General features: G+C 39.7%; 1 protein-coding gene across 4 annotated transcripts in view; it reads left to right on the top strand.

The window, feature by feature from the left end:
• cyth1a (cytohesin 1a) overlaps positions 1-4,351 on the top strand; it is a 38,863-nt gene extending 34,512 nt beyond the window's left edge. For 3 of the 4 annotated variants that reach the window (XM_063904219.1, XM_063904218.1, XM_063904220.1), the window contains exons 10-13: positions 679-757; positions 858-926; positions 1,336-1,490; positions 1,801-4,351. In XM_063904219.1, the coding sequence (XP_063760289.1) occupies positions 679-757; positions 858-926; positions 1,336-1,490; positions 1,801-1,879 (382 nt within the window). In that variant the 3' untranslated portion in view covers positions 1,880-4,351. The remainder of the gene's footprint in view (positions 1-678; positions 758-857; positions 927-1,335; positions 1,491-1,800) is intronic. The other variant, XM_063904217.1, reaches the window with a different exon arrangement.
• Positions 4,352-16,155: the final 11,804 nt, after the last annotated feature.

Here is a 16,155-nt window from a genome sequence, read left to right as displayed (position 1 = left end):
ATGCCTGTAGAGAAGCTGAGCATAGCTGCAGGCGCAGAGCTCAATGAGCCTCTGTTTGCTGGCATCCCATCCTCCCAGATAGAGAGTGCCATCTGCTACTGTGATCAGGCATCCCCCTCACAGGAACTATGGATGACAAAAGGGGTCAGAGGTCAGCTACAGATCAGAGAGCCCCCGCTGGGCGAGGAAGAGAAGTTAATCCTCAGCCTTACTTTCCTCCTGCAGTCGTTTGAGCTGCTTTCCACGTTTATACCTGTCTCTTAGTTACTCCATTTGGACAGTAGTTCATTAAGTTCAGTGAGTGCAAAGCAAATAGATCGGAATCCTGTCTATTGATCCTGGCTTTCCACACTCATTCCTCCGAGTCAGCTATTAATGAAAGAGAAACAGTGAGCATGTTTCCCAGACACACCAATACATTCATGGAGCTCTATCGCATAGCATTAGGGGAAAGGATAAAGTCAGGAAAATAACTCAACTAGTGGTGATGGTGAGCGCATGATGCAATGGTGGAAGAGGGTGAATAGCTGGCAGTTAAAGAAGTCCTCTGTAGTTGTCATCTGTCTGTCTGCCATACATCTGTCTGCCTGTCTGCTGCTCGACCCGGTGCCTCGGTGCTCGTTTCTCTCGCTGTCTCTCGTTGTGCTGAGCCTCTCTGACGCTTGCTGTTTGCTCCACAGGAGGACGTGTTAAAACCTGGAAGAGAAGGTGGTTCATCCTCACAGACAACTGTCTGTACTACTTTGAGTACACCACAGTGAGTACAACTCAGTTCCTCAGTCACAGTGGAGAACAATCTCTGTTCTCGCTGTCCCCCGTGTGCAGCACTCTCACTCACAGGTTTTGTGTTTGTTCAGGACAAAGAGCCCAGAGGAATCATCCCACTGGAGAACCTGAGCATCAAGGAGGTGGAGGATAAGAAGCCTGTGAGTACAGCTTCCTCTGCTGGACATTTCTTTGATTACACACAGAACTGGGATTTGGACATTTTCTAAATTGACAACAATGGAGGATTCATTTCAGTGCTGCCCTTTTTAGGAAATTAAAACCTGGGATTATTTGCAGAATTTCACTGCTTTTTTCACATTTAAGTGACAATTACAGCTTGAAAGGCAGTTTAATTCATCAATTTCACTGGCAGTAAGGTCCTAACAACACAATAAAGAAGTGAACAAAATACCATAAGAGGGATTTCTTAATCTAGATAGTGCACACAAATAGAATTGTCGGTAAATTAGGTTTTAGTTTATCGAATTGTTTTGATGAATACAGTTGTTTTTATGTAGGCATTATGTTTTCTATAATATCTAACCTCCATTTTCTTCTCACCTGTAGAACTGCTTTGAGCTTTTCATCCCAGACAACAAGGACCAGGTTATAAAAGCCTGCAAGACTGAGGCCGACGGACGCGTTGTGGAGGGCAACCACACCTTCTACCGTATCTCCGCCCCCACAGCGGAGGAAAAGGACGAATGGATGAACAGCATCAAGTAAAACACGTTTCCTTCTCTTCTGAAAGGCCTGCCATTATGAAGTGCATGTGAAGTGCAATAGATCCTATTTTTGTGTCGCTTTGAACTCGGATTAATCACGCTCTAAGGTTTTTCTTCAAGGAACCATAAGATATGAAGGGGAAAAAAATGGAAGTCCTGATTATGTTGAAATTGTTATTGCAGATGTTAGATGTAACAAGTCTGCATACACATTCTGCACATGATTGTGCCTTACCTGCATGCTAATGTCTTACATCCCAGTAGTATGAAAGAGCAGGAACACTGACTTTTCCCTCTGCGTCCACAGAGCTGCCATCAGCAGGGACCCATTCTACGAGATGCTGGCAGCCAGGAAGAAGAAGGTGTCGTCCATGAAGAGGCACTAGAGCTACCCTGCGCTCCAGATGTTGCACTTGACCGAGCAGGGGGCCCGGGTATCTGCTCGCCCTGCCGGGGTGGGTGCAGAGGCCGCGGTTTAGGTCTGTAGACCTCTGCAGGGGATTTCTCTAGGACTTGGGACTCTACAGGCCAGAAAAACAGGAAGCATGCTGGGGTTTCTAGATAAGAGTCGGGCCAAAGTGTCCGTTAACCTCCTCTAACCTCCTCTCTCAGCTTTGTTTGTGCTCTCTGTCTATGAAGCTGAAAGGAAATCTTGCTGTATAAGCTGGCAAAGTCCCCTTTTGAAGATGCTTAGAAAACCAACAACATAATTCCCATATACATTGTTGCACACGCACACAACATGCATACACTCATGCAGTCCCCCGTAGCACACATCCTCTAAACTCAGCAGGTCTGACCGCGTGTGACACTCCAACCAAAATATTCCTCGCTTCCTGATAGAAAAGTAAATACCTTTTCTGACGTGCTTTAATATGTAACGGTAATACGTGTCTATTTTTACAGCTTTAAATGTCTGTTCCTCTTTTGTTTGTTTACTTTTGTTAATAAGCAAAAGGTCTTGCAACTGAAACTGCAGGGTAGGGTGGGGGGGAGGGAGGGTCGGATTTGCCAACTGTTAGTTTTATACTTAAAAAAAAAAAGAAAACATAAAAAAGTTGCCACTCAGGAGATTTGGTATGACGTTCTGAAAGGTTCGACGTGACACGGATCCTGTTCAGGACAGCCATGTGAGGAGTGGAAGCCTCATCTGTGTCCCCGACTGAACTGTTTTTGTAAATGTGAAGCTGCATTGTGGGACGCTGCAGGTGAGGGTGTATGCATGTCTGGACGGGGTCTCAGAGTTGTATCTGACTCATGTTCTTCATTTCCTGAAAGTTCTGGAGACGCATCCTGAGGATTAGTGTCTTTTAAAGGGACGACTGTTTGTGACCCTAGGCTTCTTTTTGAGCTCGTAAGTTGTCTGGAAATTAGAAATGGTGGCCCTATTTCTTTTTCTCTTCCCATACATTTTTATATTATTTTGTCTTAAAACAAATCCATTACTTAATTTTATTCTTAGTAAAGTTACTGCTGCATGTGGCCGGGTCGATTTAGATCAGTGGTTCTCTCGCGACCCAAAAGTTTATCCACAAGTTTAAGTCATTTACACAGCCGCTCTCCCTCTCTCTCTCCTGTCTGTGAGGAGCAGCAGCTTCAGCTGGCAGGACAAAATAACAAACGGTAAATGGCATTAAATATTATGAAATATGCCGGGTAATAATAATAGATGTATTTATTTTCTTCTCAGACTCTACCAGAATACGTAATTTACATGATAGTATTTTTAAAAATCTCAGGGATTGGGATTTCAGCTTGTCACATTTTTCATGTGCGGTGAGTTACCAGGATTGATTCTAAATCTCTCTTATTATTTAATACAAACAATATGTGCCTTTTTTATTTCTTAAAGTTCAATTCTGATTCTAGAAAACGTGATGACCATCATCAGTTTAAACTTTTTTTAAAGTATACTTTAGTTCTTTGAAGGGATATAATCTCCCTTGCATATATATATATTATATAACTGCAGTGGTTCATAACTTTGGGTCGTGATTGATTGACGAAGGAAAAAGTGGGCCCTGAAGCTTGGCCAGTTGAGAACCACTGATCTAGATGAAACATCACGAGAAAAGCTACTGGTTAGCGACAGTTTCTTCCCCCATTCGACAACATTTCATCTTTATTTCCTGCATTTAATATTGATTTGCTTTGTACAGGGATACCTTTATCAATGGTAAAACAAATCACATGCATTTTACAGACCTCATTGATCTTTGTACAAAACTGTGCTTCAGGTTGTTTATGTATAAGACATAATATATGACATATTGTTATAGAGGCTTTAACGTGGCACAAATAAATGTGTGGTTCAGTAAAAGCTATGCCTGCGAAAGAATGGGCTGTCCCGACTCAGGATCTAAATTGTGATGTGAAACAATACAAAACTGCTAGGTGTGAGAGGAATGTACTGCGCTGAACCAAAACATGGAGGTCAGGGTGGCGAATGGTCATGCTGAAGCAGTCGGTTTGTCGAATGGCAAACTGAACTGTGTGACAGTACTATTCTGCATCACAGTCGGCGCTGGGCGTCGAGCGGTCGTGTTTTTCATCTGTGCCTGCTGCTCATGACCCTCACTCACTGCCTTCTTTGTTTCCTGGTTCTTTTCCTCTCTGCTCTTCTCTACGCACTAATCCTAGGGAAATTATGAAAAATGCAAAACAATCATAATTCTAGACAGTATTGGTTTATTTATCAAAGTTGTACATATTTAAAATGTATAGTGGGTATTTTGTCTTCATTTTGTTTCCTATTAGCTGTGCCATTGTTCTTTTGGTATTCTCTTTAATGATGTTTGATTTGAGGTTTGTATCATTGCCATTTAATCAAGCTAAAAATAAAGACAAATTTGTCACAACACTGGCTAGGAAAGTCTTTTACACAACCGGTCAGCTCTCTACAGTCATGAAGTCACTCCAGCAGGGGGCGGTATATGATCAGCAGTGTTGGGGCTCAACAACTAGAAAGATAACTTGTATTTTCATACTGCTTATTAGTTGTAACCAAATTACAGTTATGCCAAATCAACACACATTAAATGATGGGTTAAGTGTGGCCATCCTGCTGTATGTCTATGAAAACTGAATGCTACTTGAGGGCAGCCTTGAAAATTGAATCATTCCTTCTCTGCTGCACAACTGCCAAAAAATGCGTTACTCTAACCACATTTACCCTTGGTTAAACAAAAAGCCCATTCTCCTGCTACTGTTTGAATCCAGTCTTATGCAGCAACTTAACATTTCCTATATTTTCACAAGCTTGCATGCAAGTATTTATGGCACAAATGTCAGGGCAGCAGGGAGAGGTCGATATTTACAAGTGAATATGTATCATATTAAATGATGCCTGGAAAAGCAATCAATATAAATGACTTTCTCAATGGAATGAGCATTCAGGGAATGTAGTTGAAAATACATATGCATGTCTTTGGATTTCTGTTAGTGTCTAGTGAACTTCGCTTGGATTTTATAGGTCAAAATAAATAATCTTATTAACCTTGTGGAGGGTTCAGATTGTGTGCCTCTGTCTGTATGAATAAGCGATGGGCAGAGGTGTAAAGTTACTAAGTACATTTATTCAAGTACGGTACTTGAGTACAATTTTGAGGTTCTTGTACTTAGTATTTCAATTGTTTGCTACTTTATACTTGTACTCCACAATTCAGAGGTGAATGGTGTTCTTTTACTCCAAAACATTTATTTTTTTACCTTTAGTTACTTTGCAGATTTGCATTAATAATGTGGAATATAATCGACACTCAAATCAGTTACACCTGGAGGAAAATTCACAAGCACCTTTACCATCTTTGATGACACTTTAATGCATCAATAATTATAATTAAAACATCATATATATTATTCTGAAATACGCCAGTACTTTTGAATGCAGGGCTTTTAGTTGTTACCTTTACTTTTACTCAGTACAACATCTGAATACTTAATCCACTTCTGGCGATGGGGCAGTTGCCAAAAAGTCTCTGTAGTAAAAAGTTGGAGTAGTGAAGCAAATGTTGTTTTCTTCTTCAATTCAACATCGTGTTTGTATGTACGATTGATAGCGTCGTAAATGTGTAAGAGAGTAGAACGCAGTTGAAAGCAGTTTAGGTCGACATTTCAGCTACAGAAGCACTTCGTAGGAACACAGATTAGCTTGAGTCTCTGTAACATTCACAGTAAATGCTAAATGGTACTGACACATGCAGTGTAGTTACAGAGCTGCCGATGCATGCGAGTAACGTTTAGTAGTAGGTACAGCGATAAAGTGAAACAGTTATCTTGTGAGAGTTTATTCAGGTTGAGACATGTTTATCTTGACTGAGAGAATTGCTTAAAACAATTCTTTGATCTGTGTAAGATTAAAATATTGTTTTTCTCAGCAAATCTTACATCCAAGGCTTTTTGTATATTTTCCTTTGGGCAATTGCCTGCAGTGTTTAAAGGGAACTGGGGACAAATTATGATACAATTTGTTCCAGATGTGCAATGAACAAACATAATAACAATTGCAAAATTTGAATCCTGTTATGCATCCTTGCATAGTGCTATTGAAGAAATGATGGTTGGATTGGAAACAGACCATTCTTGTTTTTACATTGGAGTAAAAAAATATTTAGCACCACTGCTATCAAACAGAATGATAAAGAAGATATTGAGAAACACAACGCAGGTCCCAGTAGGTGACCGTGAATGATGGGAAATGGGAGGCATGTTGCCAAGGCAAGGGGGGGAAAAGTTAGAGAATGTGTTGTGGTGTCGAGGCAGCAGCAGCAGGGAAGTTTTAGTTTTTCACCATCTTCACTTCTCATATTTCTTACTGCAGCTCGGATATGCAGGCACATGAGGAGGCTGTTCTTGTACGTGTTTTTGTGAGATTGAGGTTTCTGAGTGCATGACAAGGGGAATGTGATATGCTTTTGGAAGGGGAGGTTTCATCATTCATGACCCAGAATGAGTTCACAGGGAACAATGGTAGGAGGGTGCATACACTGTACAGAAATGAGATCCTTGGAACGAACTGTACCGAAAGGTCCAATAAGTTTTAAAAAACATAATATAATGCTCAGTAGAGCCCACCTGACCTCACTGCACTGAAACACAGCAGACCACATCACTCAGCCATGCTGTCACGTCAGGCCTGCTGGCGAATTCACTTCTGTGTGGTTATGCTGATGAAGGGGGAAAGGCCTGGTTTGTACTGTCGCTCTCATAGGCCAGGCAGAGCGATCCTCCGTCTCCTCCAGTAAGTGGAGACATGTGAAACCAGTCAGGCTCCAATTAGGCCCAGACTGTTTCCCAGAAGAGCTTGAGGCCTCCCCCTGCCTCCCAGCCCACCGCGGCGGGAGAAGGGAGCACCCCACGGTGTCCGGACCTGACCTCAGCTGGCATGAGAAGAACCCTTTCTCGTATGAGGCTCATGCAGCCAAAGAATGTTACACACAGACAGGCCTGTGCACACATGATAGCTGTCACGCAAACTTAAATGCAACCCAGCCATGGTTGATGTTTTCAAACCTGATCATAGCACGCTTCAACAGGTTTCTAAGTTGTGCATAAAATAACTAAGTCCTGAAAGTCGCAGTTGTTCTTAATCAATAACAAGCAGCTAAGACCAACTCAGAACATCAGATCTTCCTTTACACCATTGGCATGTTTTTGCAAAAAACACCTGAACACAGAGACTGATTGGAGACAAGCTCATACTCACATTATTTTTGCAGTTACCTTAAAAACCAGTGTTTGGGGTGCATGTACATGTCAGGTACTGTGCTAGCAGATTTTTTGCTTTACTGGAAAAATAAATCCTTCTCAAATCACTTCAGGAATCTCCTGTTCTGCTAAAGGACCCTGAATTCATCCCTGGGGCAGGATTTCTGAGAAAGGGAGTTAAAGCAAACAACCACAACAAAGTCTCGCCCTCCCTTCCCCCATTCCACTATCTCTCTCCGTATCTCTCTGTCGCTCGCTTCTTCACACACACTTAATGCAAACACCAGAGTGTAAGCCACAGTTGAAAATGAGGTAATAACGCTGATAATGAAAATAAGTAAAGCTTTATCTTGGGTTCAGTACAGCGAGTAAAACACATAAAAAATATGTTCCCACAAACATGGAGTTAAAAAAAAAAATGCCCGCTTGCAAAAGCTTGCAAAACATCTTATTAAAACTAGTTGGAGAACAAAAGAAAATAAAGATTTAAGGCCTTGCTTTAGTTGGAATTCTGAATTATACAGCTGAATCTTAACATTAAACTATAGTAAAAACACTGCGCAGCTGCAGTCTGCATGTTTAGTTTTAGTGAATAAATCACTTTAGGATTATGTTTGAGACCAGATACTCTTTATCTCTCTTCAAATTGAATGCAATTTTCCAAAAGGAACACTTCCTGGTATTACAAGGACTTCCTAGATTGGTAAGGAAATTAAAAGGGTGTAAAAACAAACTGGTTCCGTCTCACTTCCTGTCAACATACTTCTGGTTGAACAGAAGCATGCTTGACTTCATGACCCTAGTTATTAAACAATAGACATAATCATGTGTAGTTAGTAAAAAGTGCTGGAACTGTTTTACAGGAAGGCAGTTTGGTTTCATGACATTTACTGGTATTTAGGATTAAAACTTAGAAATCCGTTTAAATGTAAGTATAAGTTTCTTAATACATTTTGACCAAAAAGATCAGTGTTAAGGGATAGATAGATGCCGTCTTAGTGTTACACCAATTCAAATTACTGGAAACTTTTTTTCTGGTAATATTTTTGGTATTTGAACTTGCTGATGCAGGGCTGCAGTATAACTGTGTGAACAACACAGAGGGTTGTTTGTCCCAGTGGGAAAATGGTATTGTGGGATGTTTTTCTGAGCATTCATTGAACTGTGGGTGGCTCTTATTCTGGGAAACTTTTTCAGTGTGGTGTGAAAAGAAGCACAAAAGGTCTTTGTTTTGTACTGAACGGAGTTTTGGAAATATATTTTTGAAAAGCAACGGTTTTGCTTCATTTCTGTGAGAAAAAAGGACAAATTTGTTCTTATATGATTTATTTAATTTCCTTGATTTTTGTATGTTTTTCTTGTTTATTGGTTTGCTGAATTTGCTTTTGGAGGAGGTGTTTATTAGTTTTATGATTTTGAATAAGAGAAAATAAATATGTCCATAAAGGATATTGCTTGAATACATATGTATGATGTATCATGTATTATGTAAAAATGTAAATAACATGTAAAAACTGCTATTTTCATAATAAAAGATAAAAAAAACAATCTTAACGTAGCATCCTGTATATTAATTAATGTTGATTGCAGAATATTGTGCAACTAAATGAGTACAGGCATTACAGAAATCTCAGACTAGAATTGCTGGTTGATGTGTAAAAGGGAGCGATTTCTGGAAGAGGCAATTTGTTTGTTTACATGCATGTCGGAGATTGGAACAGACTGTACCCTCTTTCCAAGATTCCTAGTTAAGGAGGGAAAAGAGAGGCCATGGTTTGGAGCGCCTCCAAAAGAATTTCCTGTCTAAAGGGAGTGCCTAGCTCGAAGGGGACAAAAGGAAATACCTTGAAAAGAGAAGGAGCAAGAGAGGCCTCCAGTTTTCCTTTTCTAATCCCTGATCCAAAACTCTATAACAGCATTTGATGGTCAGAGTCAAAGTAAAAAGCCACATTGAGCTCCTCTGTGTGATGCTTGCAATCAGAATACATATCTGAAATATGTAGGAAAGGCTTATGATACAAGTGCTCTCTCTGTTAGGCCTCTCGGGGAAACTGGGTTTCTGTGTGCAGAGGTAAACAACTTTAAAGTGCAAGTTGTACATCTACAATGCAAAAGGGGATATCTGCAGTTGATGCCCAGAGAACTGAAGTGCAAAGGACAAAGGAATACATAAATATATACTGAGCGAATACGCAGCTGCAGCGTATTTAAAAGCTAAATCTAAAAGCAGGGAACAAAAACTCACAGATGATGACTGAGAAGATGAAAGAGCGCTGCTGTAGCTCACACCTGCACCAGTAACAATAGGCTCTATTCAACACTCCCAATGACTCCAGGTTCTTTTTAGTCCCCTTATATGACTTCATTGTTTCTGCTGTAAAGTTATTTCTTGCAAGGTCATGAAAAGCCAAGTCATACACGCATGTGGAGTCGTTTACCGATTGTTGGAATAATATGATCAAAGCTTTCCTGTTGGTGACTGGTGCATCCTGGGTAGTATCTTCAAACATCTGGCCCTTTTAGATTTTTGGAATTTGAAGGAAAAGGTGATCCTTATCCTGGCTGCTCTAGGATTACAGACAATGTAGCAGGTAAATCCCTGTAGATTCTTTGAAATGTCCCTTTCCTCTGCCTGGCACATATCACCGCTGCTATCAGCAATCTTAACTTGACAGTGACCACAAACATGATGTGTGAACCTTGCACATACACACTAAATCTATCCGGAAATGTCGGACTTACTGGCACAGCTGAGGATCAAGTTACTACTATTGTGTTATAGAGGAAGTGTGTGTGTCCATGTTTGCATGTGTTCATGACTGTAGACCCATATGGATAACAAGTACATTATTCTTTCGCATATGAATACTGTATGCATGCATATCAGCATGTGCAACATTTGCATGTGGTGACAACATGCATCCTTATGCTGAAGCGCAATTAAAGGTTTTGTGTGCGTGTAACAACATCTCTGAGCCAACCTGCTATTAGACAGATTTATTACCATCTGCCCAATGACATCAGCCAGCTATTCCTGGGGTTTGTGGGAATCAAAGTCCATTTTGAAGATCCCGATTATGTCACTGGCTCCCTTTGTCTCCAAACATTTGATACTGATAAACGGATGGAGGCAAAAGAGGCAGGCAAGCGGAGATAGGCGGGAAGCGTCAGATCAATCATATTATCTGCCATGATGCAATCTGAATGTTTGAAGCAGCAGTTGATCATGATCAGACACTGGCCGATTCGGGGAAGGTGGCAGATGTTTTCCTTTTCTAGATGAAACTTGTGCCAGCATGGTGGTATGACCTCACATGCTTATTTCAGTCTGAAAATGCAGAGATCAAAGAGGTGCAGATTGTATTGCTGCACATTAGGGGTTTCCCTCAGGGTGTTTATGAGTTTTCCCTCTTATTTACACAACTCCAACATTGTAAAATATATTGAATTTACATTGTGTGTAATGTTCTTAAGCAACCCGGGTGGTGCGAACATAAACAATCTAAGGGAATAAGTTGTAAAAGTAGGTCACAAATATAAAGAAGTATTTTTAAGAAACGATTTATCTTTGAAAAGGAAAATGCCAAAAACAAGTATCTACACAACATTTTACTTTGGCAATATTATGGTAAACTATGTCTAACTGTTCCTCTAAAAGACAAGAATTTGCACCCATTGCAACTATTTATTCAGATGAATATCTCGTACTTAAAATAATAACTTTCTAACTTTTAGAAGAGGGATAGAATACGATGTATCGCACTGTGGATCAGCTGATTTACAAATTATTCTCAAACATTTGAACTTTAAGTTTCCAGTAAATGTTGAGGTGCCATGTGCTTAGCAACCACATCTACAACAAAGAGTCGTGGTGGAAATAATGACACACTGGTTGGCAGGCCCTGATGACGTTTGTGAAATTCACTTCTTTCTTTAACTTCTTCCTCAACACCATGACTGTGCAGTCAAACTGAAATGCATCATAGGTCCTCGTTGTGTTCATTTCCTGTATTCATTTTCACAAGTGAGCACTACATGTTAAAATACGTATTTGCCTCTATTGTGTAAACTGTGTGTGATTTGGAAAAAGGGTTTTGAAATTCCAGTGCAGGTCTCTCAGGAGTTATTCCTGTGATGTGTGTCTCAATAATAGCTCCAGCTAAACATCCCAGTTTACTGCGAAATGGCTGAACTGTTGGCAACCGTTCCTGCGTGCTCTTCGAGTTGCAATTTATCACACTAGAAGTTCCTGTTATAGTCTCATTGGCTTATGCCAGAAAAATAAAAGACAACAGGCTCTGGGAAATTGCCCGTAAGTTCATCACAGGTCTCCTATTGTTGTGTCGAAAGCAGCCCTCCTCTGCTCCTCCTGCTCTTCTATGCGTGAGAGGGGCAGACTTTGCCCTTGCCTGGTCAATAGGCCACAGTGTGGTGAAATGTAAACAGCCTGTTGGAGTGATGCCCAGGGTTGAAAAGTTTGCTAGTCATTTGCTGGCAGGGCCAACGACAAACAATGCCAGAAAGTACGTCATAAAATCAGGAATCTAATAATTTATTCAAAGAGTATTCTTGGCAATGTCTTATAGGCTACTATTAAGGAAGTCTACTGTTGTAGGAAAGATGAACATATTTTCAACGGATGATTAAAATCTATTCAAGTACCAGGAAGAACATTTACTCAACTACAGAACTTCTATTTGGGGATCTTATTTTTGAAAATACCTGAATTTTTCAGTTTTATGATTCTTTATACTCATATTCTACAACATTTCAGAGAAGAACCAACAAGAAAACTTTTACTCCACCACATTTATGACAGCTATAATTACTTTATAATTCTGAAGTAAACAAATGATTAGCTCCTAAATAACATATTCATCAACACTATAGAAAGTAGTTCAAATCAGCTCCACCTTGACAAGGTACACTATTCTAAATGTACGTATTCATAAATCATAAATAATCATCTAATATGCTTGTCTAGAGTTACCATTTTTAAATATCAGTGTGGCAAGTGTGTTAACGGAACATTAGTGTGATCTGCTTTTGTCCTTCCCGGAAGACAGCTGTGACACTGATCATGCTCTCAGCCATAAATAGACTCCATGCAATATTGTACTGGGGAGGAACTCTGAGTACTGCATGTGCCAGACATGTTATGCTGGATTTCCCTGCCAACTTTCACTGACAGCTTTCACATCTTCAGATTATAAATGTCAATACTCTAACACCTGTTTATTAATCCAAGTATAAACTGTTTCTGTTAGAGGGTGGAGACCAAATTAATAAGCCCTGTAAACAATGATTCAATAGAGTGGACAGTTACTACTGTTATTATGTGTGCATACTTAGCCATTCAAAACAAATATTTCCTCACTTTATCTGCACTATCTGCTGTTGTAATAATGTACATTTCCCCGTTGCGGGACAAATTAAGGATTTCTGATTCTGATGCCTTGAAGAATAAAGAAAGAAGAAGAATATTTCTTGATTTATTCTTCACTTCCTGCTCAGAGTTAGATGACTAATTCATAATGACAAAAATAACATGTTCTTCCCTGTAAACTTACAGTAATGCTCCTTGGTAAAGTTGCTCAATAAGTATGATGACAAAGATCTCTAAAGATTGTGAACAGCATTTTACAAAGAATTCAAAGCATCATTTCACATACCACGCAATGTTAATCTAGAAATGTTATAGTCAACGCACAATTCAAACTTGTGAATAATTGGTTAAGAATGAGTTGATAACAACGTATCCACTATGGGGTTTTGTGGTTTCTCATCAGTGGTGGTCAGATACTTCCCATAACCCAACGAAATTACACAAAGAACGACATTGAGCAACACAAAGACAGAGACACAGAGGCAGAGAGAGAGAGGAGTTACCAGGAAATTGTAACTGATGATTGGTAATTACACAGAAGTGGTGTGGCTCAATTAACACGGAAGTTTTACAGTGTTATGATGACATAAAGGGAGGCATGCAGGTAGATGTAGGAAGTAAAGCTAATATATTAATAAAAGCTCTGAGGAATTATATTGAAGATATACCAGGAACCTTGCTACGTAACTCAGATAGTCAGTTACAGTTCCACCTTATCGAAATACCTTTTATGATTAAAACTGTTGCAACAACATTGGTTCCTCTTACAACATCATTCATTGAGAATTCATGGTTCCAGTTAAAAACTGGTTTGTTTTCCTCAATCTACAAAAATGGCAGATCATAATGATATTCCATAAACATGCTAAAGATGTCGGCTCAAGCCTCATTCATTCAGCTGTGAAAGCAATAAGCAGTGCCCTTGGAAATGCCAACACCACAAACAATTCCATATGATTGAGCATTTTAAAAGATCTCCCTACTCAGTAAAAATCTGCTTGACCAAACAGCTCCAAAATATTTAGTTAAACAACTTTTCACCCCTGTTTCTAGGCAAGAGCTTTGCTTTTTTCCCCTCGTACCCAGGAGGTTTACGGGAACCATGAGCTAGACATTTCTGAGTCAGTCTGGGAAAACCTAAACAGCTGCCTTGTCCACTAAACAGTGGATTTGACCAACACGCTATCGAGCGAGGCCTTGTCTCATCCTCTCAAAAAAGGTTACATTCATTGACTTTGCATGTGAGTTGAAACTCATTTGCTGCTTGTGTCATGCCTTTGGAATTAGGAAGATAAACATTTGTAAATCTAACCAAGGGCTGTTTTATGTTTTCAATTTAGATTCTACCAACCTACTAGAATTGAAACACGCAGAAAAACACACACAGTAACAAATCTGTCATTGCCAAGTCTCACACCCTGAGCCTCAGTGATTTGGCCAGGGTCCCCCATCGTGCTACAGCAACAGAGTGGAAAGCTTTCTCAGATCCAGCTCACTTGGTTCGTCATCCGCTTTACCTGACCTGCCATTTGAGGGTTGACCTCTGGTTAAGCAAACAGTGTCTTCTGTTGTTTATTTATTTTATTTTATTTATTCTTAGTTAACAAGTCTGTAGGCCCTCATACGACTTTTTTCCAGTATCTTCGTCCTCTCTGTGCTTAAATGTCGTTCTTTTCCACTCTTTTAAAAGTGTGATTGACTTCAGAAATTATAGTATACATGCTAAATAGCCAAGCCAGCATGGTATAATATTGTGCATTGTTTATTCCATGGGGAAATTGTGAGCTAAAACATGAATGGGGGGAGGGCTCTCACTCCCTTCTTTCTTTCATTTGCACGCATCATGGTCCCAGAGGAGAATTTGAGATGCTTAATACATGCCTCACGATGATGACACAATAGATTTTCTGGAAACAAGTGGACTTTTACGAGGCAATATTACTGATTTCCCTTCCCCCTTATCCTGCTGTAGGTCTGAATCAGACTACACCTGACTCACCTCCGTAGACACAGCTGGTTTTTACCAAAACCCATCAGGCTCTGTGGCATCAGTCCGTTACCCATAACCCCCTTCCCTCTGTCCATCTCCCGGCCCAGGTTTGGTAAAACGAACGCCCCAAAACGCTTTCTGCTGAGAAGTTTCAAAGATATTTTCTGCCAGACTTGAACATGCTGTCTGCTTCAGTATGTGATCAGTATTAGTGAGCTGGTTAAAGCACAGTAAAGCCTGACATGATACTACAGCCTGGAGTTATTCAACAGCCCAATAACCACCTGAGGCTAATATTGTCATAGCTGAGTCAGCAAGACAGGTGCTGATATGGATGGTATGAGCAGTCTATCAGTCACGTGTTGCCTAAGATAAGTCTGTCTTCACATGAGGATTGGAGTCAGCTTCCTTTAGACAGGCTAATGCTGATTACCAAATTATTGTAAAGTGATGATAAAGACAGTTTTGCTGGAAATGTAAGATGAGTTAGGGTCACGAGGGGGAAGTATCCAAATGAGATCTTAAATAAAATAAGATTTAGCTAAAAACAAAAAGTGGAATAGTAATACTACTTCTTATAAACTAATGTTTGCTTTTTAATGAATTAATTGTCTTTATTTCTTTCAGTTCTGGATGGATTACTATAAACAACAATCATTTAACATGACTGATACTATAATATAATAAATAGTTTGTAACACTCTGATGTAGTTGTGAGGGAGGACATTTAAAGTGTTTATTAATACAAACATTGCTCTGAATTAGTTTTTCAACAAAAGCAATGTATGTGTAGACACAAACAGTGCTTATAACATCTGTGTTCATGTTGTCATTTATTACCAACTAATTCAACAGCCTTCATTTACTGTTTGTGTGCCCACAGGAGAGGAGTTACAGTTTACATTCATAAATACTTACAACTACTTACAACTATATGCCGTTTTATTTACAGAGCGTGGGACAGTAAATTCATTGTTTTTGTCTGTTTGTATGTGTAAGAAATAGTACCAGGAAAAAATAATGAAATATTCCCATCATTATTGCAGAGAAAAATAGACACAAAAATTCACATCATGGAGTTTTTATGAATACGTTGCCCCTGGATACCATCCGTTTATAATGGAAATGTCAGTGTTGTGAATCTGGCGCCATCTCTGGAGAACTGGTGTTCTGCATGCGAGCTACTATTACTATGAATTTCTCCGAAAACGGCGACACAATGCTGGACTGAATCATTACCTCAGTGACGCTAAAGCAGAACTTCTGCCAACAGAGAGAACATATAATCAAACTCTATAGGTGTTTGTTCAACTCTCTAAAACATAGGATAAATATTGTATTATTTATAGTGTTTATAAGACCGTAAATAGACAGACGCTGTTAACAAAGATAAATAAGTATTGCTTGGAAACTCCTCCTTAACTTCATTTTTGGAGGAACAGCGGGGGGAGGGCGCTTCTCATAGCAGGAATCTTTAACACACAAAAAAAATACCATGCTTCCTGACAATCTGCCAAGAGGGAGGCTTTCCTGGAAGCAGAGGCGGAGTCTAGCTCTCAGCTATAATGACTTCTCTCTGC

The sequence above is a fragment of the Eleginops maclovinus genome, chromosome 16, assembly GCF_036324505.1.
Source record: "Eleginops maclovinus isolate JMC-PN-2008 ecotype Puerto Natales chromosome 16, JC_Emac_rtc_rv5, whole genome shotgun sequence".
In the NCBI taxonomy this organism is placed as follows: domain Eukaryota; kingdom Metazoa; phylum Chordata; class Actinopteri; order Perciformes; family Eleginopidae; genus Eleginops; species Eleginops maclovinus.
This window is presented reverse-complemented; position numbering and strand designations above follow the sequence as displayed.